At 46.6% G+C, this 27,833-nt stretch overlaps 1 protein-coding gene across 2 annotated transcripts in view; it reads left to right on the forward strand.

The window, feature by feature from the left end:
- The window catches only part of Myo16 (myosin XVI), a 418,849-nt gene that overhangs the window by 316,570 nt on the left and 74,446 nt on the right, over positions 1 to 27,833 (forward strand). For both annotated transcript variants that reach the window (XM_075986134.1, XM_075986133.1), the window contains exons 28-29: positions 11,343 to 11,445; positions 25,853 to 25,949. In XM_075986134.1, the coding sequence (XP_075842249.1) occupies positions 11,343 to 11,445; positions 25,853 to 25,949 (200 nt within the window). The remainder of the gene's footprint in view (positions 1 to 11,342; positions 11,446 to 25,852; positions 25,950 to 27,833) is intronic.

The following is a 27,833-nucleotide window of genomic DNA, read 5'->3' on the forward strand; positions in this document are numbered from 1 at the left end:
CTTGAGGGGGAAAGGATTAGTTCATCTTGTACTTAGCATATCACGATTCATGGGGAAGGAAATCTGGGCAAGGGCTCAAGGCAGGAATCTGGGATAGGAACTGAAGTCAAAGCCACAGGGCATCACTCCTGCTGGCTTGGTTCCCACGGCTTGGCCATCCAGGCCCATCCACAATGAGCTGTGCCTTCCCACATCAACCATTAATCAAGAAAATGCGCTACAGGCTTGCCCACCAGGCAGCGGCGGAAGCATTTTCTTAGTCTGAGGATCTCTCCTCTCAAAATTGCTCTAACTTTTGTCAAGGTGACAACAAAACTAACCAGGACATCTAGCACACAAAGCCTTCCCAATGGCTCTGCAGATACACCTTCTTAATGTAACTCACCAAAGTGTTTACCATCCAGAGAATGAGCAATCATAAATAAAAACAAGCAAAGTGTAATACTTTAGAGATTACTCCCCTTCACTTCCTTCTTAAAGATCTTTTATTCTTGCCCTAAATCTTATTCCTAGGGCCTCTGAAGACCTGAAAGTGTGGAAATTACCATTATTGCTTTATGTGTTATTAATTAGTATAGATATTGTTCCTAAATATGGCTGTATGTGTTATTAGTTAGTGTGAATGTTGTTCCTAAGGATGGCTGATACTGCTGTCAATATGGAAGAAGCAGCCATAAACTCACAGGTTATGTAGACTTGAAAGGCTAATCAGCTTCCAGGTAGGGAAAAAGGTAGAAGACAGATGTGATAAATGGAGCAAATACCAGGGTGTGGGGAGAACAGGGGTTTGAGATTTGATGGTTTTGAGGAGCCCTGGGGAGATCTAACTGAATGCCCACGGGCATTCAGAGTATCTCTCAGAAGTATGAGACATGATTGGCGTGCCCCCATGCGTGAGATAAGCCATGAGTTTATATGTGACTGCCTCAGCCTTGAGTGTGTTCAGATGCTGAGGTGAGACTCTGAGGGAGACTCAGGGATGCGGAGGCTGAAGCACACTGACCCAGCTGGGATACAGACTGTCCTCCTAAAGGCTCACGTGTTGAGTGACAAGGTTCTGGCAGGATCTGGAAATCCTAGGAGGTGGAACTTAGCTAGAGGAAGTAGGTCATTGGAGAATGTCCTTGTGGGCTTTGTCTTGCCCCGCCTCCTTCCTGGATCCCACCTCCCAGCTTCCTGGCTGCCACTGTGTGAAGAACCTTCTCTGCCACACACTTCTGCTGCCGTGACATTCTGCCCAAGTCTACGGGGCCAAGCAACCATGAACTGAACCTCCGAGGTCACACATCAGTCAGCGTCCCTTGTCCTCTCATTTGTTTGGTCCAGATATTTTGTCGCGGTGTTAAGAAACATGGCTAATATGAACGTGTACCCTAGTAGGGAAAAAGGAGGGTGATACCTATGAGAGTATAGAATTTATGAAGCAGAAGAGTGGGGAAAATGGAAATGGGGGGCATGTAATCCGGAAGGAGACACAGGTGGCAGAAACATCAAGTTGTATGTGATGAGGGACCCTGAAATGCTGTAACTAGTTTGACTTAAGAAAGTTCCTTGCTCTATAGATCTGGGGTGTAGTGATGAAGGGTGGTGTGCACAAAACAGAAGGTTGTCTGTGGCACTTAGAGAGTGTTCAGACAGGAGGACCCGGATGCTGTCTGACCACCACTTAGAATCACTCCCGTCCCTTGTTGGGTCCCTCTTGCCACAAGCAGTTCTGCTAAGATGTGATCTCAGCTGGACAGAATCGTGACTGGCACAGAAATGGAGCACATCTTACCATTTCCGCAAAGAGGACATGTGTCAAATGTCTCTGCCAGTTCAAATAAAAATGGAACTTTTAGAGGATTTTATTTGGTGATAACAGGATTTATTGGCCCTGCCCTGGGAAGATGTCGTCTGCATTTGCTGCGGACAGGGCTTACTTGACCTTGGTTAACTTTCCACATCTCCAGTTCTCTGCAAATGGCGGTGAAAGCAGACACTAGTCAAAAGCAATAAGACTCACACCTCCACAGGATTTGTTAACTCCCAGAGGGCCCAGTGGAGACCCAGCTTTCAGCTGACAGGGCTCCTGAGTTCACTGCATTTTGTAACCCTAAGAAGGAGTAGTCTTCGGAGTAATTATTCAGAGAAATACCCTAGGAACAGAAGCAACAGGGTAGGCTTCTATGCTTGACAAAGAGGTGAGATACGTTTCTGTGCATCCAAAGACCTTTATATATTAATTTCTGCCAGGATCCAGTTAGCAGCAATTTTAATCATGGTGTTTTGTTTTGTTTTGTTTTGTTTCCCTCCTTTGATTAAGACTTCCATTTCAGGGCTGGGGAATAGCTCAACCAGTCTAAAGCCTTGTCTCCCAAGCACGAGGACCTGAATTCCATATCCGGAACCCATATTCTAAAATGCTGGGTGTGATACACATTAGTAATCCAAGCCGTGGAGAGGTGGAGACAGGAGGATCCTGGGCTTGCTGACTAGACAGAGTAATTTGTTTGTAGATTTGGGGCCATGAAAAAAGCCAATGACTCTGGTTGTTCTGTCTTTACCCACATGTGTAGACGTGTGTGCACATTTCTTTGGTTGTCCTATGGTATTCATATACATGTGTGCACATTTCTTTGGTTGTCCTATGGTATTCATATACATGTGTGCACATTTCTTTGGTTGTCCTATGGTATTCATATACATGTGCGCACATTTCTTTGGTTGTCCTATGGTCTTCACTCACGTGTGTACACATGAGCATACACCAGCCACATGCTCACAAACACACATGTACAGAAAAACCTTCCCTCCAGATATGTGTGCCTCTTTGTGAATAATGATATAGTTACATCCCTAAGGTATTTAAAATGTCACCTGACTTTTGTCCCTTAGAACTTCCTTTCTGACCAGTATTTACAAATCATAAGAATAAATAACCAAGTATTAAATGGCAGTTTGATACACAATTTTCTCACAAAGTATAAATATCCAGGATTTAAATTCTTAATATGGCTGAAAAAATCTCTCACTACTGCTGCATGGGGCAAAAATAATAAATTGGTAGTTGAATGGTCCCACAGTTCACGCTAATATCATCACTATATTTCTTTAATGAGAGTTGTCTTTTAAGATATGAAGATTCAGTTTCCCTAGTACTTAATACCTCATGAGATAAATGTTGATTTTTTTTTCTTTGTAAATATTTGCTGCATGCTTTTTAAAATCAGTCCTTTCCATGATGAGCATAGTCCAGTTCCCCAGCAGAAGCCTCCGTCCAGATTCAGCCCTGACACAGTGCCGATGCTGTCCCTTTTGAAACAGGACAATCTGATCTGCATGCCAGCCTCGCTCTGTAGGAAATTGGCACGTCATCCTGAGCTTCCTAACGGTTTCCTCGCTGAAGGTGTTAGCGACACTTGTCTGCTTCTTTAAATTGTGCAATTCTTGCAATCGCCACAAAACTTTCCAGCCATTTTCAAGAGCATACTTGTCTCCTCTGTAGCGGGGGAGAGCAGCAGAATAACAAACACCCTGATGAGCCCATGTACCTGCGTGAGCTTCCTGTTCCTGCCCAGAAACAGGTCAGAGTGGCCCTGGTGAATATTAGATTAAGGAGCAAATTGCCTTAGGAATGGGGTAATTGCATCTAAACTGCATAGCTTCAAGAGGCCTCTCATTTGGCCTAAACAAGAGAACATCTGTTCCTTTCAGCCCAGCTAGACAGGCTGTTCCTGTACCTGATACACAAGCTCTGGCTCAGGCAGCAAAGCACAGACTGCACAGAGGATAAAGGAATAAAGCCATCATATTGAGTGCACAGAGCTGGCTGTGCACTGCGTCCTCTGAAAAGCAGGGCTGACTCCAAGGCAACAAGACCCATGTCTACAAAGACCGTTATTCCAGCAGCACCACACAGTCAGCCCTGGAGAGAGGCGTGCATTAGACACTCCCATGCTAGAAGGCCAGTGGGGTGTGGGAGGGCCATAAGCCGTACTGTGGGGCTGCCTCGGGCACATTGACGAACCTGGCTGAGACAAGCCTTTCATGCTATAAAGCTGCTCCGCGAACCTGGTGACATACCTCATCTGGTTTCATTTTCATCCCTTCCTTCCTTTTCTTTTTCTTTTCTTTTTGTTGTTGTTGTTGTTTTTTATCAGTGAACTCCTAGGAACTGGTTCTCTCCTTCCTCTATGGGGGTCCAGAGGATTGAACTCGGGTCTTGAGGCTTAGCCTCAAGCACCTTTACCCTCTGAGGCATTTAGCCTGTCCTTCGTTCATTTCTGAAATAAGTCAAATGTTGCTGTATCACACAACCAAGGTAAAGGGGTGAGACCAGCTTCAACTCAGATCTCAACAACGTCGTCATGGAAACGGGTGGCAGATGGTCCAGAGCAGTTTCCTGTGTGCATCAGGGCGCTCCTATCCCAGCATCTGAAATCAAGCAGCATTATTCTCCACTTCCCTTGTGTGCATGTGAGGGACCCCGGGTTCGATTCCATGAAGTTCATGAACACATGGGATAGAGTTAAAGTTGTGTTGCCCAAGCAGCTTGTCCTGCCGTGCATGGGGTTTAGAGCAACATTTGGGCATAATCATGAGCAAATGAGAATGAATGTGGCTGTGTGCAGCTCATGCACACTCATGCCACACTTGTGTGCAGACTGCTGGTCGGTACCCGAGCAAACGCACCTGTACAAGAGCATGGGCCCCTCCCTGGCAGTGCACACTGAAGGGAACTGCATAACATTCTGGAGAAGGGCAGGTCCTCTGGTATTCCATAGAGGCCTCCCGAACCCCTGGGCTTCTGACATTGGGGTGTGAGTGGGGTCACACCTCATCGCAGATGTGATCATTGAACAGAGAAGTGCCTAACATACGTGACCAGGTGGACGCTTAGTGATAAGAGCCATTCTTGCCACAAGTGGGTGGGGAAAGCCGATGGCTTTGATCTCTCATTTGGAGTTGGAGGGAAATGCGTGGAGGTGTGGAATGTGGCTCTGGCCCCTTTCTGCCTCATTAACATTCCTGGTTTATATGTTACTCCCTACGTTGGTTGTCTCTGTCCTTCCAAGCACAAGGCGGAAAGGTGTGAGCTCTGTCTTCCACCAACCTCCTTGATAAGCAGGCTCTACATTGATAAAGGACCCTGGCACTAGATTCAGTTGGTTCTCCCAGAATGTTGTATCACCTTTCTAAATGTATCCTCAGATTGTGAAGACCCAGAAGAGGCCCCAGGATGGCTTTGCAGCCACCTGAGAGTGTTCCTGGTCTTTACAGCCATTCTGTCAATCTCTTCTTATCTTCCTCAATCTCTTCCTCTATGATCCTTTTCAACTCCAGAGAATCACATAGAGGGCAGAGAAGCCTCCACTGTGGCAGTCTCTGGGTCCCACTTCACACTCTGTGGCCATGGATGGTATCAGAAGCTGGCTCATCTCTCACTTGTTCCTTGACACAAATGACCCCAATAGCATCTTATTCCAAACCATGGATGTAGGTAGAGCCTGCCTATGGAGAGCCTGTTTACACATTCCACGCCCTCTGCTTGAACCCCACTCCTAGATGCTCATGCCAGGAGGTGCTTGGGAAAGACTGCTGTGGGATAATGCTTTTGTACACTGTAAAGATTTCTCACTTTGAATTGTACTGATTGGCCAGTACAAGCAGGAAGTATAGGTGGTGTGAGCAAACTAGGAGAATTCTGGGAAGAGGAAAGGCAGAGACACAGCCGTCATCCAGAAGCAGAGGAAGCAAGATGCGAATGTCTTATTGAGAAAAGGTACCAAGCCGCATGGCTAAAACAGATAATAGTTATGGATTAATTTAAGTTGTAAGAGCTAGTTAATAATAAGCCTGAGCTAATAGGCCAAACAGTTTATAATTAATATAAGCCTCTGTGTGTTTCTTTGGGACCAAATGGCTGTGGCCCAAGGCCAGACAGAAACTTCTGTTTACAAAAGACTTTCACAGAAAGGAAACAATGCATCCCTGCTTCTATCTGAGGATACCTCTTGCTTCCAAGGTGTAAGGAGAAGTGTTGCTGCCTTCTGGTACATGTCTTTCTTCTTGTTGGAGCCCTGCACTCACCAGGGTGAGGTTGGGTAGGACTCAGGTGAGTCCCAGTCAAGGTAAAACAAAAGTGAACTCACAGCCAAATTTAGGACCAAACACATCAGGCATCTCCCAGGCAGTGGGAATTTTATCTCTGTTGCCCTTCCTGTAAATACAAGGGGGTATGTAGGGCCCTGGGATGAGAAGCAACACAGAGAGCTTCTGTCACTGACGACAAAAGGAGGCCACAGGAAGCTCGGGATGAAAAGGAGGACACGAAGAAAACTGATTCATCTGGTTGCAGAAAGCCTTTGTGTAGGTGTCTGAATGCAGTGAGCACACACACACACACACACACACACACACACACACCAAGAATCAGGCTGAGCTAGAGTGAGCAGGCGGGGTAACCTCTCCAAAGTGAAGGGAAGGAAAGGCTGAACAAACACACGGAGAGGACACACAGGGCTCCATGAGAGAGGCACTTCTGCAACTTGATCCGTGTTTTCACACCCTTTGCCTTGCACAGAATTAACTGATGCCAGCCCCGACCCTCGATTTGACCCCCACCCTCCACGTGGTAATATTCAAGCACACTCGTGCCCTTTTCCACCCTTCTCTTCGATGTTTTCAGGGTTCGTGGCAGGTCTCTTGTTGCTAGGCAGCTGCGCTCAGCCCTGTGACGGCTGGAAAGGAGCTGGAAAATGGCCCTCCACACCTGTGTAGTGTTTACTGCGAGCAAAAACACGGGAGCAAAGCCAACATCCAGGCGAGTCCACAGAGGGAACCAAGTGCAGTCTTCTTAAATCAGAACCACCAACTGTGGGACACCGTGTGTGTGTGTGTGTGTGTGTGTGTGTGTGTGTGTGTGTGTGTGTGTGTGTGTGAAGAGGCCATGCTGTGACCCTGGGGAAGTCCTCAAGGGAATGGAGTCTAGTGCTTCTAGAATGCAGGTACAGAAAAATGAGCGGAATATAGGCATTGAGGGTTTCCAGGACTGTCAACTCTGTGTAAGCTTCAATCATTTCTCTTGCCTTCACAAACAAGAGCACCCCAAACTTTCGTCTCTGTGTAGCCTGCAGGCTTTTGTGCTTTATTTGTATCAGAGCCTGTAGAACTCCATCCTTCACCTTCCCCATCTCACCCTTAACCCTCCGTTCCCCAGACCCTGCAGCCAGTTCTCCACACTGGCAGGTTCTAATGGCTACAGGGCTGGGCACTGCAGATCAAGGTCGCTGTATTCTTCTCTCTACAACATCAGTTACGTTCTGTTGCTGTGATACAGACTCTGGCCAGAAGCAGCTTGGGGAGGAAGGGGCTTATTTCAGCTTAGAGTTACATATCATAGTCTACTCTCAAAGGAAGTTAGGACGGGAAACCAGAAGCAGAAACTGAAGCAGAGCCCATGAAAGAGCACTGGTTAATAAAACCGAGCAATGGCTCAGCCCACAGTGGGCTGAGCCTCTCACACTATCTGATTTGCAGTGTTCCACACACGTGCCTTACAGGGAATCAGCTGAGGGACACCTTTCTCAGGTGATTCTGTCTTGAGGCAAGTGTATGAACAGCCAGCTAGCAGCTTGCTACTCCCTGCCCTGTGGTGCCAGCCTTCCAGTAACTTCTAAGGATGGTTTTTCTTCTTTTCCTGGGCTTCTTTTTCCTTTATCATATCTGGTTCCTGGGATGGGGCTGGAAAAGGAGCTGGTGTTTCCCAAACATTATTTCCTGGTTCGTAATGACCATGAAGCGACGCATTTCATAAGCTCTGGAGATAGGGAAAAAAAAACACCAAAAAACCACTTCTCTTCTGAAACATCATCTTCACCCAGGAAAGCCATGCTTTACAGCTGAGTACAGGCAGAGAACGCAGATCACTAACTGCCCTACACACACACACACACACACACACACACACACATACACACACACACACACACAGCTGATCTAGACGTTTCCTAGCAGGATAGCTTGTTCATGATAGATGCTCGATAAATATTTATCGAGATAATTAAAATTTTAAGGGGTTTCAGGAGCCAAAAAAAAAGGGGGGGAAAGAAATCAGAACTTTCACTTTAACAACAGAACTTTCTTTGAGAGTAAAAGGAAAAGTCAATAATCAGCAAGCAAACTCACAGGAACTCCTGGGGGTTACAGAAGATAGCTTAATTTACTTAGCTCATATTTCCCTAAGAAAACCATTCTGCTGCCTCCTCATTTCCTTTGAAAGCTGTTATTTTAACGCCTCTATGTTAATCTGAATGAAAACAGCAGATCCCCAGCTCTGTGAAATAGGGTGTCAGAGCTGCCCCTTTAAAGTAAAAGGAGCCTTGCCCTGCATCGGGAAGAGCTCGCCTGAGTCTTCATTGTCATGGCTCCTTCCCAGGACCTCACACGTCATTGACTTTTCTCCGTGCCCTTCACTTCGACCTGTCCCTCTTCCAACGCAGAGGCCTCAAAGTGACCCCAGGGTGGTGTGGCTTTTTCACTTGGGATTCTGTATGACATTGGGTTCCTGTGGGTTTGATTCCATCACACTCAGAGTGCTGAGAGTCGAAGAGAGATTTGCACTCTTTTCCTCGACATGAAGATGGCTCATAGAACCCAAGTGAGAGATGTCGGAGCCTTGGAACCCACTTATTAGAGATAGGCGAAGTGGGAAGTGGGCATCCAGAAGGAAAGATTGTAGGGCAGGCAGAGACACGTTGTACGAGAAAGGGGGGATGCATGGTAGTGCCCACACATCTTCAGATGGGAGGTCGAGGGGACACCAAATGCAGAGCACTGTAAGAAGTGACTCGGTTTCCAAATGGCCATTCCTGCCCTGTTCCATCTTCAGAGGGTCGTGGCAGTGGAGGAAGCAGCCGCAGATAATCCTCTGGCAACAGGGAGATGAGGAACTTTCAGTGATAACTGTCCCTGCCCCCGGCCACACCCCAGCTGGAATCCCCTTCTGCTCTCAGATGTGCAGTCTCCCCGTGCTCCCCTGGGAGTCTCACATGTACAGTCTCCCCGTGATTTCCTGGGAGTCTCACATGTGCAGTCTCCCCGTGATTTCCTGGGAGTCTCACATGTACAGTCTCCCCACACTTCCCTGGGAGTCTCGTGCACTGAACTCACTAGACTTCCCAGAGTCCCCCATCTGCACCCAGTCACCACCCTGTGCCGGTTTCTTGGCCTCCTCTTTGCTCAACCCCTCTCCGTCACAGTCTGCTGATGCTTGCAGGGTCATATATGCTGGCTGCCTTTGCAGGTCTCTTGATCACAGGCTCCATCAAAACCATGTCCCACTGGTCACCTGCAGGCCACTTTATCCTCACCGGCTGTGTCCTTTTGAAGTCCTCTCAAGAGCCTGGCTTATTGCCTCCTTTCTTACAGCCGCTTCGGCCCCTCCACATTTCTGGGGGAGGGCTGTAGATGCTCACCCACTTCTTCTGTCATTTGTAATTGTTCATAGATTACTTGAGCCTGGACGAGGGAACTTAGGACCACAATTCTCGATACAGGGTAAAGTCACAATAGTCCCCCATCCCAGACCAGGGAGATGAGAAGAGCAGACCAGCAAGAAGCGTCTCTCATTTACAGTCAGTTGACTTCCAATAGAGAGCACATGAAGGTTTGTACATAGGGCCTTCAGGAGAGAGAGGTGACCTGCCTGGGAACCCCAGAGCAGAGGCAGGGTTGCTAGTCCTGTCTGACAGCACCCGTGCTCTGGTCTATGACAGCTTTAGGTGCACCACCTGCCTCAGGGAGACATGTGAGCATGTCTTCTCGTCAAGAGACACTCATAGGTGACACTCGAGCTGCCCAAGGCACAGCTTTTCAAATCACTGGAGCACAGTCCTCACTGCATGGCCTCAGAGGACACTTTTTGTCTCTTCTGCTGGGATGTCAGGACTATTCAGTGTTGAGTGTCAGAAGAACCCGTCCTGACTTGTTAAGACTAAGTTCAGACTCTTAAGTTATATCCATTGCATTCTTAGTTACAATTAACAGAGTTCCAAAATGCAAAGAGGGGATTATCCGTGGGAATAAAAGGGGGTCTGAGTTATCTCATGTCACGGTTGTGTGCCTGGAATTTCTTGGGGGCACAGATTGATCTACGTCTGATACAGATTCGGCTTGGCTGTTAAAGGGGTCCCAGTCACCCAGAGGTCAGCAGACCAAGTTCTTCTCCAAGGACCCTTCTCCCTGCTCAGTCTCAGGACAGCTACTGTTGAGCTTCTGTGGACCATGGTCTCTCTTTTCTGCTCTGCCTGGGTTAGGCTTCTAGGTCTCTGATACACTTGAGCCATGTCAGGAGAGAGCTGGCACGGCAGTCATACCAGCTCATCCTTCATCATCTCTTTTCCTCAGCTCTTCGCCGGAGCTGTGGAACCACAGGTCCAACACGGAGGTGTCAGCTGGGTCACGCTACCCTGAAACTGAGCGGCTAAGGGAATGTAAATCTTATTGTTTTTCTGCGGCATGTTTTAGACGGAACACTGGAGTATTGTACAAAAATTAACTAAACATACGTGATTTGAATTTCTGTATTGAACTTCCATAAGCTTGCGGAACTGCGCGTCATGAGATTCGTCAAGTTTGAGGGCAATGAGATCCCAGTGTAAGCTCTGGGCCTTTCTTCTGTTATTCTCCTTCCTATGTTGCCATTTTACTTATGTGCCCAATTAAATAGAGTAAGTACAAAATATTTAGATAAATTTTAATGGCCAATGTAATTTTGAAATGTTTGAAAGAGCTATAGAAACCATTCCATCACCGTGAGTCTCATCTAGAGAGTGGAACTCGAACACTCAGAGATAATTTCTAAAAATAGGAATGTCCAGTGGGGATTTAAAATGCTCAGTGTCTCATATATGGGGAGAAGGCTGACCTACCTCCCTTGAAATAGGAATCGTCACTCTTTTAATATTTCTTTACTGCAAACTAAATGTATCCTCGCGTAGTAATTGAATAGATGCTTGAATTTCTTAAAAAGTGATTTCTTTTTGTAAGGCCAAGCCAAATATCTAAATCGCAACTAATAGATTAGTTTTTATCCTCTTCCAATTTTGCATGAATAAATGGTATTCATCTTTGTATGACAGAACTACATGTAAGTTGAAAAACAATGTAGCTGGCTCATATGAAGGACAATTTTCTGCAGAAGATTGTTGTTTCCCTCTTGGCTGGTATGTGCCCAGTGGATGAGCTATTTGGGGATTTCCAGATAGAATACAAGAATCTGAGAAGTGGTGTGGTCAGTCATCCCTGTTGAATCTGATCATCTCTGACTGTCACTTATTCTTGTACTTGTTCCCTGACAGATACGAGCCGCTGGCTTCTGTTCTTCTGGGCGAGAAGAAGGGTCAGCCTGCTGAGGAGAGATGCCGGCTTGTTCTCCAGCGGTGCAAGTTACAAGGCTGGCAGGTTGGTGGCCGACAGACTATGGAAAAGGAAGGCTAGGGTTTTAAAGGCATGAGTCGTGGCAGGAGCTGTCCTGGCAAAGACAAATGGCCTTGTTATGTTTGGCAAGGCACAGCCCTCGGTGTGGTTGCTGGAAACGTGTCGTTCTGTATGATTTATGGACTTTAGCACCATGGAGGCAATGTAAGCGGCCGCCCGCTTTCACAGCTACACAGAGAAGTGACCGGGCTCAGGCCAGTTTGCTGGGTTCATACCTGCTCGCTAGCAGTTTGTAAAGCATCTGATGGGTAGCATACATGCCACCTTTCTAGTTCTGTGGCAAAGCCCCTGAGGTGGATGGAGGTGAAAGAGAAAAGGTTTCCTTGGGCTCACAGCTTCGGTCCATGGTCCACAGGTGCCACTGTGTTTGGGCTTGCGGCAGACTGAACATCACAGTGTACAGCAGACTGAACATCACACCACAGTGTACAGCAGACTGAACATCACACCACAGTGTACATACATGAACAGAGGCATTCAGATCATGACATGGAGGATGGCGACGGGAAGAAGGGGAGGGGAGAGTGCAGCTGTTCATCTGATGACATTCAGGAAGAAAAGGAGAGGAAAGGAAGGGAGGGGAAGAACAGAGAGGGAGATCCCAGGCCCCAGTGTCATCCACCCCCCACTGGCGTAACTTCCCTCTCTAGGGTTCAGCTTCTTGTGGACCACCACCTCTTGATAGCCACAGGCTAATAACCAAGCCTGCAACACTAGAGCATTTAGGAGACATACTCTGGATCCAAACCCACAAAGACGAGCAAAATTCAGAAAACCCACAGAGTAAGGAAAGAATATTAAGTGACCCATAATCTTTGCGTTAGATCCGGGCTTGCCAAGCTGGAAACGCTGTGTGTGGACCCCTTCTTCAGTTTCTCTTCACTCTGCTTCTCACTGACCTCACAGGGCCACTGTTTCCGAGCACTAGCAAGCAGACACGCTTTGAATCTCAGAGCTGTGGTCTGTATGTCACATAAACTTCACCCCAGGAGCTCATGGCAGCTACTGCTAAGCCAGTACAGGGACAAAATAAGGCAAACTAGCGTGGCTGCCCCCACTAGAGCCGGATGGGCACCTTAGACGACATCGTGAGCATCCTTGGCTAGCTTTAGGGAGAAGGAATTTGAGTGGAGGAAAATGAAGTCCTGGGCACCGGGAACTCCTTGGAGGGCGCAGGTGGCACAGAGGGTGTTGAGGGGGCAGTGAGGTGTAGATTACTGGAAAACAACCACAGCCTTCAGGTTTTAAGTTAATTGTTCATCTCCGAGTAGAAGGGCATGATCATCGATCAGGGTGGATATGGCAATGAGTCAGGAGTGGAGGGAGCAGATGGGTCCACATAACACACCGGGTCTGAGAGCAGCACAGCCTACACGGTACGTCAGCTAAGTCAGCGTCAGCTACGTCAGCGGAAGTGGCGTCACAAGCACACTCGCCTATGACCTAGAACGAGGAGCAGAAGGCTCAGGCACGGGAGCGGCACCGTTTCTCCCTCAGTGCCACCCACACTCTTCCTTTGTCTCTGCCTCTCCTTCTCATTTAATCTTGATGGAAGTTGGGCTCTCGGTCTCAGTCTGAGGGAGGACGCTTACTCACGCTGGGTTGTCATGGTTGCACATCAGCGCTGAGACTGGGTTTTTAAAGGAAGGAATTACTAACCGGGAGTGATGTCAGCGCCCCATCCTGGAGCCTGAGACATCGATGCGGGCTCCACAGAGAGTACAACTTAGTGAGATCGTGGGGAGCTGAGGTCATTTCCGCTTCATCATGGCTGGGGTTTTTAAATAGTTGATGGTAGAGTGGTGGTTTAAGAATAGCGTGACGTCAGAGGTTTCAGGGTGTGTAATTTTCCTCTAAAGAACACTTACTGGTGTGTGTGCATGCGTGCGTGTGTGTGTGTGCGTGTGTGTTTTGTGATGCCAAGAAAAATCTAAAATATATCTCCCAGTTGGGATATCTAACTCCGGGCTTTTATTATTAAGACTAATTAGAATTCGAGCAGCAGGAAAGTGAGTACCAATGCTAACACCCAGTTAGGGTTCCCAGTGTATAGGCTGGTGTCAACCAGGGGGGGAGGCTGGGGTGCCCATATACATATCCCAGTAAGCTTCAGATTTCCCAAATCTGTGTTCTGGGAGGGATACTTGAAACAGTAGCTGAGGATGGCATTAAACTGAAGCCTACATTGGTACTTTGAAAGCATAAAACAAATGTATTTTTAGTAGGGAAGTGTTTTCATCTCATTGCACAAATCTATTTTCTCCTCACTTTTAAAAGACTTATTTCTGTTGTATCTGTATTTGTGAGCACCTGCATGTGTTTGGTGCCACCAGATGCCAGATTCAGACACTGGATCCAGAGACTAGGAGTAGATAGTTGTGAGCCACCCTGTGGGTGTTGGAGCCCAAACCCGGATCCTCTGTATGAGCTGCAACCGTTCTTAACTGCTGAGCCACCTTGCCATTTCCTCTCCCCACACAAGAAAGTTGAAAAATGCAAAAGGAGGGGAGCAAGGAGAAGGATGTGTGTAGATTTCCTTTCCCAAGTACTTCTACTAATGAGTCCGTGTTCTCAGTTAGGGAGGATGGATTTTGTTCAGCTTTAACAAGGTGGAACCGTTTAGATCTTTCATGCTGCAAGATGAACAGCTGACTTCACCAAAATAATGCTTATTCGTATTTTACTTTTAAGTTAAACAGAAAACAGTTTGCGTTAAAACCTCAATTATTTCTGATATGGAAAATCAGAGTCCTCTGTTTCAAAAGCAAAGCATTTGTTTGAAATGTGCCGTCACCAGAAGTTCTACCCTTGATTCCATTCTGGGTTGAGAATCGGTTCGGAACTTAAGGAAAAATAAACAAGGATCTGCTTAGCAGAGGTGCTCAAGGGTAGCAGCGGAGGCGGCACACGCCTGGACGGCAGCTTCCACACTGCCGTGGTGCAGTGTTTTTGTTAATCAGCAGTTGACACTCAACGTTGCTCCCTACCTGGTAAACATTAAATTTAATGATTATTTTTCATGTCTTCAAAAGGAACTGTAGCGGGTAGAAGAGACTAGGATCATTTTTTTTCATCCTATGAGAAAGTAAAAGGTGTTAACCAGGAGTTCAGTTCTCTTTGCTAAAATATTATTTTTTAAATTTATGTGTGTATGTGTGTCTAACTGTGTGTATCACTTGTATGTGGGTGTCTGCAGAGGCCAGAAGAAGATATCAGAGCCCCTAGAACTAAAGCAACAGGCCGTTTTGAGGCACCCAAGGTGGATGATGGAAACGGAGCTCTGTGTCCTCTGTGTCTCTTGCTTGCTGCAGAAGCTCATGAGCACAGAGCCTCCTCCTGGTTCAATACATCCAGTTTGTGGAGCTGTTGGCTTTGTTTATTGAGATAAAAATGGAGGAAGTAGAATATGACCGCCTGAAGAAGGATGGGGGTGGTAGGGAGAGACAAACACATGGTTTATTCCTTGAGCATCTTTGGGCTGGAGTCAGCCCATGAGGAACTGGGGGTAAATAGCCGCTGCTTTCGTCTCCATGTTGGGAGATGCCTGCTCGACACTTTCCTCATCGTATTGACTTTGAGCCTCATGACGGCTCCATGCAAAGAGAGGAAAGCAGTCACAGTGTCGATGGGAGGATGCCGAGCCCTTCCTGGGCTGGACCGGTAGATAGGCATATCAGCTGAAACCGTGGGTCCAGCTCCGTTTGCTTGGTAGGAAGGCAGCTTTGCTGAGGCCAGCCTGGATTCTGCCTCAACCTTGTTCGTGCTTCAGCATTTAGCTTGATTTCTGCCTTTCATTATAGCGATCTGGAGTCATTTTGTTCAGGGCCCGGAACTTGAAAGGGATAAATTGTACTTAATTACGGAGCTTTGATCTCAGGCACTTCTATTTTCCTGTATCGGTGAGCAAGCTGCCCTTTGCAGCCGGTGTCTCTTCTGTGCTGGTAAGTCACTGGGCAGATGAGGGAAAACCTAGTACCTTCCTATTGCAGGCTGGCCCTGACGGAGTCCTCTGTGCCCAGACCACTATCCCTGCAGTAGCACCCAGCTGTTGCCCAAGGTTTGCAGCTGAACCAAGAATCATGTTTCTGTGAATAGGAAACCATCAGCAGTATATGCCTGGGACTTTACATAGACGCACAAGAACTGTGAATTGTCTAACTGAGTCACACGAAAAACCAGTCAACTTTGTTTAGGAGGCTGTCTTAGAGGAGAACCATGTGGAATTGTACTCTGTTTATTCTTATTAGAAATACATTGACCCATCAAGTCTGTGATGAAAAATAACCATACAGTGTGTAAATGCTACTTAAGTATGGTTTGGGCATAGACTATTGTAAATAAGGGCAAATTATTCTGAGGATCTGTGTAAAAACTGCGGGCCCTACAGTTTTCCTCCGGGGGGGGGAGGTTAGTTTTCCAATCTGTGGTTCCCACTGTGTCCTTCACACATTTATCCTCTTCCTGCACCAGAAAGACTCCCGCTCCCTTTCACAGTGTGAACTGGTAAGTGCCGCTTCTGGCAAACTGTCCCCAAATACTCAGAATCGCTGCCCTTACATAATGTGGCTTTATTTCAAAGAAAGGGGAAGAAAATCAGGACAAAGTGGGAGGGAGCCTTCTTGTTGGTGGTTTCCTGTTCATGTTTAACACAGAAAAGCGTGTCTAAAAACCGCAGGGAACTGCTGGGCTGAGAGATGGCCCAGCGGTGAAGAGCGCTTACTGCTCTTCTGAGGGACCTGGGTTTAATTCCCTACACCCACATAGTGGCTCACAACCAGCTCTCACTCCATTTTCAGAGGATTCAAGACCTGCTCCTCATCCCTATGGGAACCAGACACACAGGCAGGCAAAAGACTGTAGACATAAAACAAATAGTAAAGCCAAATATGTGTATATGAGTGTATATACATATGTTACTATTGCTGGTCTTAAAGACTCAAACTTGGCTCCTAGCACGCACATCAGGCCTCGCACAAATTCCTATAACTCCGGATCCAGGGCCTCTGACAGCCTCACCTGACTTCTATGGGCACTGCACATGTGTGGTGCACCATACAAGCATACATATATACACACATAAATTATAAATAACTCTCAGATGTGTGTGTGTGTGTGTGTGTGTGTGTGTGTGTGTGTGTGTGTGAAACTACTCAGAGGGGCACCCTTATTTGCAAGACAGAATTTGAGTACTAGTGTCCTTACTAGGAGGAGGAGAAGTTAACCAGAAATGGTCCGAGTAAAATCTCCATGACTGTTGCCATAATGTTGATTTCTTCTTCTCACTGGATGTATTTTTCTTGGCTAAACAAAAGGTCCACTTGTGTATGGACGGGGCAACCCAAGTAAATTTCATTAAGTCATAGTTTAAAATGAGTCATTGAACCACCTACAGTTTGTAATACTATTGTTGTTATTGTATTTTATTCACCTCAATATGTTCCCTTTTCCTTCAGTGTTATTTCGGCATAAATTTGATGTAACCCATCTCCAGCTACCCACCTCTGGGCAGATGCCCCGTCGGCACACATTAGGCCCCTCTGGGATATTCTTATTTTACATGGTCGTTCATTTCTATAAAGTGAAAACCTCTGAAGCTAATTCTAAGTGGAAAGATAAGTGCTATAATCTGATTTTCACGTGTTTCATATGCATCAACTGGTTAAAAGGAGCTTTCTTCTGTGTGGTTATTTGAATGCTATATTCATTTCTCTGCCATCTGGAGGGGTGGTGGATGGAGATACAGATCTGTTGGAATGTTCCCGGATGCCAGGCAATAGAGCAGGCGCTGAGAGCCACAGGGGGTCTGTCTGGGGGTGGCCTTGCTCCTTTTCAGAACACTTTCTCCTAGAAGGAGTGTTTTGTACATTTATGACGGTTGAGATCGAAGGAAGGAAGGGGCATCCAGTGCAACCCTGGAAATACGTGCTGGGATGTTTTCCCTAGAGGCCGTAGAGATTTTAGAATCCAACCTCAGAGATAGATAGTGTGTCATCAGTAGTTGAAAGATACACGGGACACAGGGTGCTCCTGGGGCCTTCCTCAGGACCATGTGGATGGAACTGAAAAATGCAATGGGAACTTCAGCTCGGCTGCTTGCTGGGATGGGAAAGTAGCGTGAGCGTGTGCATGCACGTGTGAGTGTGCGTGTGTGCGTGTGTGTGCGTGTGTGTGTGTGTGTGTGTGTGTGAAAAGAAGGGAGAGACAAAGACTGGATACTCAGAGAAATAATAAAATCTATTCACAGAAACCAAATCCTTAAATCATTCTTTAACTTTTAATATAGCATTCATATTTTAAGGATTTCATACATGTATATAATGTATTTGATCAAATTTCCCCAGCTCCTCCCCTAACTCCTCCTAGATGCTCCCAAACCCCCAGGCCTCACCCCATCCAAACTTCATGCCCTCTTTTTTTCTTTTTTCTTTTTAGCGCCCACTGACTCCAGTTTGTTCTGACCTTAAAGGAAACAGCCTCACCCCTAGGAGCCCTCTCCCTTCAGTAGCTTCCACGTGGGGGTGGCTTCTTGTGCTGTGATTGGCTGATCTTCTGCAGGTCTGGCAAGCACAGCTGGTGTCAGTTTGGGAGGGCCGTGGTCCTGTCATGATCCAGTTTTCCTGATGTCTGACTCCTCAAAAAATAATCCCTTTCTTCTTCCATGATGGTCCGAAGGCCTTGGGGAAGGGAGTAATGGAGATGCCCGGTTTGTGGCCGAGCACTCCGCAGTCACGTACTCTCTGCGCTGTGACCAGCTGAGAGTTTCCATGTAACCGCCACCTCCTACACAAAGAAGAGTCTCCGGTGAGGATTGAGAGCTGTGCTAATCTACACAAACCCTAAATCCCAATGAAACACACTCGCCCATTTGTGTTTATTCACCAACCACAACAAAATGCTCCCAGGGTCATCTCTGCCACTGCTTTCTTCATGTGACTCTTGCAGAACGGCCTACATTTCATCCTGTGACTGAAATGCGTGATTTTCCAGGAGTCGCCCGTGCCGTGCTGAGAACAGCAAGATGAGCATTTACCATAACATTAATAAAATCAGCCAGATGAAGGATTTATTATTTTATTAATCTAAAATAGTACAGTAAGGAGAAGATAATGAACGGAGGAGCAGAGATACCATTGAAGTCTCAACCGCTCTGCTTTTTTCTAGCATGTTTTAAAGTGAGGTGGTGGTGCTAGGACACTCAGCTCTTATTAGCACAATAAATTAATGCTTTATAACCCTTATTTTATCACTCCATGGGTACTTCATAAATCACCTGTAACTGCGAGCCAGAAAACAGCCCACAAAGTGACTTTTTCTATTATTTCTTTTTCTCTGAAATTAACAGTGTTGAAAAAAAATCAGCATCAAAGACTTAAGTGAATCTCAGAAAATAGCGTTCCAACTGGAATCACTGTGTGTTCACATCTCATTCCTTTCTGGTGTGTCGCACTCTTACACACCTGCGCACATGGCACAGGTAGAAATCATCACCATGTTTTATAATATTTGTTATAAAGAAACCAATATGTGTTCTCGATTCCTGAAAAGGAAGTCCAGGTAGGAGCCACAGCAGGAGAGAGGCAAGGACACTGCATGAACAGATCAGAGTGACTTGGTGCAGGCGCGGCAGTGGCAGTCAGGAAAGAGTTTCTGTGCAGTTCCCGGACCACTGGGTTCTTAGGGGTGACAAGGAGCCAGCAGTGAGATGGGGCAGGGCAGGAGGGCCCAGGGGAGGAAGTGAGCTGACGCTGTAGAGTGAAGGAGACCACGCAGGACTGGCAGTGGTGCGTAGCAGATGAAGCCCCGACAGTCATCTGAGCAAGCAGGTGCTGGTGCAGGGATTCTCAGGCTTTACCTTAGCATTAATCACCTTGAGTTGTTTTTCTACAAGTTTTTCGAGTCCTTGTTATATGCCATGAACTACACGAAAGAAACCTTGGGACTTTCCCATGAGAAGCTGTAAAGAAGCTAGTGATGTGGTCTGCCTTGGGGCTGTTTGTACACTTTTGTGGGAACAAGGACAGGATGGAGAAGCCAGTCCTGAGCTAACTAATGCTGTCTGCCCTGGGCCAGCAGAGGTGGTGGCTGGAAAGAGATGTCGGCTGAGGCGGTACATGGCCAAAAGGTTGCGTCCTTCAGCCTGCAGTATGCTCACTGCTGCAGCTACAGACATAAGAGGAGAGTCTTTAATGTCAGAATATCCATGTAGATATAGAATGCATTTGGCCCTTAACAAGCGTAAGGCTAAACAAAAGGTTGGTTAAGCAGGAATCATGAGTGGCACCCCAAGAGATGGCAGAGAGTGTGAATAGAAGATAATTCAAAAAAGTCAGCAAGAACATGCCACTTGGCGAGTTTGGGGGGAGGGATCAGAAACCAATATAAGTAGTTTTGAATTTCTGAAACTGTGGTGAACAATATCAGATCAGATGCCAGGAAGAAGTGCCAAGGACATTCGTATTTTTAGGAGTGAGGCAAGCATCAAAGCACAGCGTGGCAGAGCGATGGCAGGCACTGAGAACAGGCTCGCACTCACGTGGGCGCACACACCACCCAGCGGCCCCAGTGGCTGCGGTGGTGTCCCACTGCGGGGCCATCATGGCTGCTTCCACCATGACTCACACCTTCCTTAGGGGAGGTAGCCATTATCCGTGTCATCTAGGCCTTTGTTTGAAAGGCTAACTGTGCTCCCTACATGAACCCTGGATGCGGTAGCCTATCCTCTACCATTCTGGGGGCATCTTGTCTGGCTCTTGATATGCCTTGTGTGTCTCTGGGAATGGGCTATCTTTATGAGCACTCTTGGCCATGTTGGTGTTATTTCTATAGTGAAATAATACATAGGCTTACACAGTGATATATAATATAGTGGATATATAATTCGCTAGTGGGTTCAAAGCAGTAGTTCAGTTCATCACTGCCTGCTCTGCAGACCTTTTCTATGGCAGGTGAGAGTGATTAATTTTTCTAACATGCAGTTATACAAAATGCAAGTCAAACTACACCCTTCACATACCACACTATCCGGTACGCCATCCGATGTGTGTAGTTGTGATTCTCTTTTCTGTATCGGAGTGAAACTTCAAGAGCGGTCTATTTATAACACAGAGAACTTGCGTTTTGTATAAATTTACCCTTGAGCATGCTTAAAAGTACATTCAGAACCAGACTGTACATAAAAACATTTCTGTTTAGGAGATTTTCCCAGCGACCATGAAGATAAAACATGTTGAACTTTTCAGAGTGTAATTTATTAATATATATTTATGTTTATATGAATTGTAAAAAGAATGGCTGTCCTTCAAGGAAGCCAAGCAAAGTATCAGGGAAGAAAAATTTGCAAATTCACCCCAAAGAGAAGAGGTTGATAATGGTTGTCAGTTATCCAAGCATGTGGAAATTATGGACCACATTCTACTTGCTGAGTGGTCCCAGAACCGATCACGAGAGGTGCATGCATACCTGTGTGCGTGTAGGGTGTGCAGGTGGAGAATGGTGGAAGGCACTGTGTAGGACAGCTGGGGAAAATGTACAAGCAAAATACCTTTGTGCTAGGAGGAAGCAAGAGCCAGAAAGGCTGTCATGGGGGCAGAGAACTGTTCAGGATACCAGGAAGTTGTAGGGTTTGGAGAGCGCCAGGAGGGTTGGCAACACAGTGATGGACTCTGTGGCTTTGGAGGGTTCTCCTGGTAGGGGAGCTGACCTGGTAGGCACAGAAGCTGTTTTGCATAGTAAAAATAGAGCAGCATTTTACAGGAGCACGATGACATTCTCAGATCCACAGGGAGAAAAACACGCTCAGGTGGGGGCCTCCGCAGACGTCGGAAGATGGGGAAGAGAGACCAGATTGTTTGCACCAGCACAGAGGAGCAATATGGTTAATCCAGGAACAAATTGGTATTACTAGGGGAATTCATAAGCTACCAGGACACTTTCTGGAATCTTATCCTAGTGAGAGAAGATAATTATTTTTAAGGCAACTGTATTTTTATAGTGTCACGTAGTTACGAAAATAACATGTGGTTTTAGATCAAGGAAAATTAGAAACCTTAAAGGTGGAATCTCATCAGTCACAATGAAAATCAAGTGTTTCGTTTGAAGCAAAGAAACTCATCTCCAGTAAAGTATTTCTCATTAAAAGATAATCTATACCAATAGCACAGTCCAGTAATTACAGATAGGGAGAAAGCGGCATTACTGAACACAGCGCTAATGCGAGTGGATCATTCAGTAAGGGTTGTGTGTCCAAGAATCTGCCCCTGCAGTATGTAAGGATTCCTCGTATCAGTTTTCCACTTCAGAAGAGTGTGTAGGAGGCTGCCATGACAGTATATAGCCTTCCTTCATGGGAGGAGAAAGGGGCTCACTCTCAGAGATCACTAGTCACACTACAGAGCGCTCTGAAGGAAGAATCCAAGAGTTTGCATCCTGGCTCGCACCTACAGGAAACAACCCAAGTTTTTGCAAGATGAGTATGGCTAAGGTGGTATTCAAGATGACTCCTCCAAGGGCAAGCAGGGAACAGAGACGGAATCAGGGGGAGGACTGGGCTCAATCATCTCATTCTAGAAAGAGGAGCCCTGGGAGTGGGAGGCTTCTAGTCTGTTTGTGAACCATGTTATACACATTTTATAACATACATTGTTTAAACATATTTTAAGTAGCTAGGGTTTATTTTAGATGAATTACCTCTTTTAAGTAATTGAGCTTTTCTGACTATTATCCATTAGATGGGACCTAAAGGAAAGCTGTAGACAAGCTTGGATACACCTTGTACTTCTGTCTTCAGAGATACATTGTTGACAATGCATGTCTGCTATCCCAGAAAAGAAACAGTGTGTGTGGATGGGTGGAAACTGTGAAGGAGGAACTGACGTTCCTACAGATCTTGGGATTGAGGTACTTCAGAACATCCTGTAACAAGGCCCTTGCTCTCACTAAGGTGCCAGCTAACACAGGCAAGAAGCTCATGGGTAGAACAGCAAAGTGTAGGAGAGTCCTGTCTAGAAACATGGAATTCAGCGTGCAGTTGGGCAACAGGACTCTAGGCCTGGAGTCAGTCTCTGCAACAGCCTGCGGATGTGTGTGTCATCTGTGGTGGATGCTTTGGGGTAAGGAAAGTATCGAGGAATGTAGACATGTGAGGACTGGTTTGGAGAACTCTGGGGTGCGGGATGTCAGGGGGAGCCTGTGGTCACCACCAAAATGAAGGTGGCTGACAGAAGGTGGAGCCACAGAGCCGGTGGCAGAGGGGAAGCTTCCGGAGAGACTAGCATCTGAGAACACAGTATATAGCCTGCAGTCGACGGACTCATATCATGGCAGCCTCCCGCTGACAGAGACATGAAATCACAGGCCCTGACCCACCCTGTGGAACTAGGACCCACATTTCAAGAAGCTCAAGGGATGCATAAGCATGCTACAACTTCAGACAGTCATGTGGTATAAAGAGGATCTAGAGGTTTTACTCTGGAGCCCAGAGCCACCGCCTCTGCCCTCTCCATGGGAAGCAGAGGTTCAGCTAGGCAAAATCTACAGACTGAACATGCATGGTTAATGGCAGCCCCTCTTTTGCTGTGTGGACGGTGGCTCAGTTAATCCCCTCTGGAAGCACATTTCCTTCATAGTGTCGTTTCCAAACAATTTTTCCACATCACCTCTGTGTAACCAGACCCTTCATGCATCCTATAGCTCCTTTTCTTGCTAAGGCAGAGACACAGGGTCCTAGCACTCTTCTTTAGCTTACCCAAAGGGGAGGCAGTTACTCTCTGTAGGATGTAAGTGCAGGATGTAAGTGGATTAAATTAGCCCGCACTTAGGATTCAGACAATGGGTTTGTCTTATTCAGGTTTATGGGGATTTGTGGATATACGGGGTGCTATGGCATTCTTTACTTAAGACTAGCCCATGTGTGTTTTCCTTCATTTCACTGTGGCAGAGAAACATGTGAGTCGTATGAATTATCCAAGGAAAATAGTTACGTATTTTTCCTTCATAAGATCTGTTTCAAAGGTACTGACAGAAGTACAGAGTGCTCCTAAAATTGCCCTCAAGGAACAAGGAGCAAGTCACAGGATTCCTTGTTACCTCCGTATTAATCCAGCTCCCATGCCACCTACACCCTACCAGCTGCTGTTCCTGCGTGTGTCTGCCTCCACAGCCCACACTTCTGAAAGAGTCCGCAAGAACTGGAACAATAATCAGAGCTGTGGAAGTCATCAATGGCAATCTCACTCAATTCTGTAAAATCTGTCACTTCAAAGCAAAATTATCCTAATGTTTTCCCGAGGAGCATCCTGATGGCGTGATCCGCAGATGGCTCGCTCTTACAGGGTCAGAGTGACATGAATATTTCAGTCCCGGATATTAGCACCGTGCCTCTAGGAGTGCACAAAAGGGCCCCCAGCTCTCCTTGTGTCTACTTAGTGAGAAACAGCCTTGCAGAGGAGAATAGGACCAGACCTCCCACAGCAGTGAGCTGGGTCCTTGGACTGAAACCTGTTGACTTAGAATTCAGTACCGCACACTGGCACACCTCTACAGCCATTTGCTAGGCCGGCAATGGCAGTCTGGGCCAGAAGTGTTCCCCAGTCAGTGGTGTTAACTGGTACTGGCCATGGACATACCTGGCTTTCCAGACTCAAGGTGCCTCATCTAAGTTTCCCTGATGGGGGCTCTTAGATTTCTGTCCTTGTTAATCCCTGGCATCACAGGGAGCAAGAGACAAAATTCTCAGCAGTGTCTCAGGAAGAACACTAAAATGCCAACAACCTGCTCATTCCATTTGTTTGCTAGAGTCTTGGTGCAAATGTAGCATCTTTAGAAGATGGAGTAAATGAATAGGAGAAACCAGAGCCAGTTCCCTGTCCCACGGCAGAGTGTCTCACACAGTGATTTTGTTAGCTCAGAAGAAAGGATTCGAGAATGCTCACTACAAAGAACTGATAAACATTTGGGGAAATAAGAATGTTTGCCCTGGTTAAAATATTACACTGTGTGTTTGCATACCCAGAGTGTTGTATGGTATCCCTTGGGGATGGACGATTTTATACATTGATTGTTTTTTTAAATGAAAACTCAGAGGCCAGCAAAATTATGCAAATACTAAAACTTCCAAAGAACATCTCCCAATAATAGTTCTAATTTACAAATGAATTATATAGCACAGGACAATGTCAGGTCCATTATCTTGTAGTTGTAGACTATGCCCTGTACTTGGCACATGTCAGGTCCACCATCTTTGAGTAGCTGTAGACTATGCCCTGTGGTTAGCAGGGTATTGCAAAGTCCTCTGTCTGATGGAAATCTGTATTTGACTGAGGGACTTTTCAAAGCTGTCTAATAGACTGAAAGAAAGAATTCGGTTATTTCCCAAATATCTGATCCTCATCTTGGGCTCTTCATGTGTGAGGAGTTCCCACTGCCCTCTCTGTATGTGAGCTCACGCTTCTACCCTCTTCCCAGTGGCTCAGAACTCTGGGAGCTTTTCACATTCAGAGGTCATGGTCCCTCCCACCCACTCGCAGAGGTTCATAGAAGCACAAATGCTACCAAATACTGACCAGGAACTCTGGAGGCAGGGCGACATTTCTAGCCCCATCGCTCCAAGTGTCTACCATCGCTGCCTACCCAGCCTTCTTCCTTCCCTGCTCACAGCCGAGCATCCGAGTCCCTGCTGGTCCCTCCTTGTCACCAGCCCTGGCCCTGGCAAGAACTCTGTTTTCCCACATCCAGCCTCCCTTGGCATGCAGATCATCCCTGGGACCTTACAGTCCTCAACTCTACCCATTTCAGTATCACTGAAGCTCCGGAGTTAGTGTGAGGACAACCACTTCTGTACTAGATTCTTATGGGGGCAATTACATTCCATAAATGCTTCATGCATAATAATCCACGGTGCTGTGGGGGGCGGGGCTGAGGCGAGACAACAATGACACCATGTTTCTTTGGTCTTGGCCTCTTAGAGGGACTGGGTTCTTGTGTGCTGCCTCAGATTCTTCTCCCCAGCTGTGGGTAGGAAGACTATGAGATGAAAGCCACCTCTGAGAGATGAGAAACCCTGGCATGGGTGGACACCCTGGGGGCCACCCTGTCTTTACACAGAGTCAAGACCAACTCCATCATGAGGCCTCCAGGTCAGCAGTCTAGAGGTGTTTCCACGCACCAACTGTTGATACACACACAGCCAAAGTATGTTCTAGCACAGGTTGCTTTAAATTCTTATGAAATAAAATAAGAAACAAATACTTTGGTTAATTTTGTTATTTGTAGTTTCCAGCTTTTAGCCCTAAAATATTCTCCCGCCTGACCATTTTCCTACCGTCTCTCTGATGCCTTCTTGCTGTGAACCATGACCCTGCTGTTCATGTTGTAGATGGGAGTCCACAAAGTATTCCTGAAGTACTGGCATGTGGACCAGCTCAGCAACCTGTGGCTCCAGGTGCAGAGGAAGATTGTAACTTGTCAGAAAGGTAAGCGTATGCAGGCGTTCAGATCCTTAAGATGTGAGTCAAACCATTCAGTGCACCTCTGAGATTCAGTATCACAGGGTCAGCATCGCAGTGGGCCTCCCAGTCCACCTGATGAAGCTCCATCCAGACAACTGACTAGCGTTGTGCTGGTGACGCTTTGCTTCTTAGCTTGGTCTGTGCCAGTGCCTGCAACCGTGTTTACAGACCTTGAATGATTGATTGGTTATTTTCATATTTTTATAGGTAACTGTGTAAGTTCTCAATTCAGTCACAATTTGGGATGGGGAGGATACACATAGCTTACCATCTCTGCATCCTACACCTTGCACGCTGCCAGCTATATTGGTCTCTTTAGGAAGCACAGGACACTGAGGTTGTGCCTGGAAATGCGCAGTGGGAAAAGCCCACCTGGTTTCTCTCTCTGTGGCCCCCAGTGCTGGTCTCAGCCGTGCTGGGTCTCAGGAACCGGAACCAGTTAATTGCCCAGAGAGTATTGTTTGTAACTCTCCTGAGGACTTGGAAAGCCCTTGACTCTGTTTTCCTCCAGGGAGTGGTGATAATATTTGGTGTGATTTCTTTTATGGCTGTTGGCATCCATTTCATTATAATTTTGAGAGAGATTTCACTTTGAATTTGTTTTCTATCCAAATCTAAATGACTACTAAAAATGTGTATTCTTACAAAACAGCCGTTCCTCACATGAAATGGATATAATCGGTACCTTAAAAAAAATGGGGGCTGGGAGTGCACGTGGGTGTGCCTGTGTGCGTGCATGTGCTGTGTGTGTGTGAGTGAGTGTGAGTGAAGTGTGTGTGTGAGGTATGTGTGTGTGGTATTTGTGTATGTGTGCATGTGTGTGTGTGTGTGTGTGTGTGTGAGGAGTGTGTGTGAGGTGTGTGTGTGAAATATGTGTGTGTGGTATGTGTGTATGTGTGCATGTGCTGTGTGTGTGTGAGTGAGTGTGAGGGAAGAGTGTGTGTGAGGTAAGTGTGTGTGTGTGTGTGTGTGTGTGAGGAGTGTGTGTGAGGTGTGTGTGTGAAATATGTGTGTGTGGTATGTGTGTATGTGTGCATGGAGTCGAGTGTTGTATGTGTGTGTGCATGTGTGTGTGTTGTGTCTCTCTTGTGCAGGCATGGAGGTCAGAAGTCAATGTTGGGTAGCTTCTGTTATTGCTTTCCACCTTGGTTTTTGAGGCAGGCTATCTCACTGCACCGGGAACTCATCCAATTAGCTAAGACGGCTGAGCAGGATCCCACAGGATCCACCCATCTACTCTTCTGGCCCCAGCCCGCTGACCTCCAGTGTTGGGTCATGGATGTGTGTTTCTAAAGCCTGCTTGTCCACATCAAAGTTTGCTGTTTGAGCTTAGGTCACACACAGGCCCTCTAAACAATGTTTTACAAGTTGTTTAATTGTGGAAAAGTACAAGAAGGAACTTAATCCATATGCCAAATTTCAGATAGCATGAGCACAGGTCTGATGTGTGTTTCCATGAGCACAGGTCTGGTGTGTTTCCAGGAGCACAGGTCTGGTATGTATTTCCAGGAGCATGGGTCTGGTATGTGTTTCCATGAGCACAGGTTTGGTGTGTTACCATGAGCACAGGTCTGGTGTGTTTCCATGAGGACAGGTCTGGTGTGTTTCCAGGAGCACAGGTCTGGTATGTATTTCCAGGAGCAGAGGTCTGGTGTGTTACCATGAGCACAGGTCTGGTGTGTTTCCATGAGCACAGGTCTGGTATGTATTTTCCAGTTTTTCCAATGAGAAACGTGCTATAAAATGACATGAGGTCCCAACCCCCAATTTTATTGTCTTTTTTTTTCTGTGTGGGTCTTTGGCTGTGGCCCCCCTCAGTCTCTGATGCTAAAAAGCCCTACTATTTGA

Source organism: Microtus pennsylvanicus, chromosome 9 (genome assembly GCF_037038515.1).
Source record: "Microtus pennsylvanicus isolate mMicPen1 chromosome 9, mMicPen1.hap1, whole genome shotgun sequence".
NCBI lineage: Eukaryota > Metazoa > Chordata > Mammalia > Rodentia > Cricetidae > Microtus > Microtus pennsylvanicus.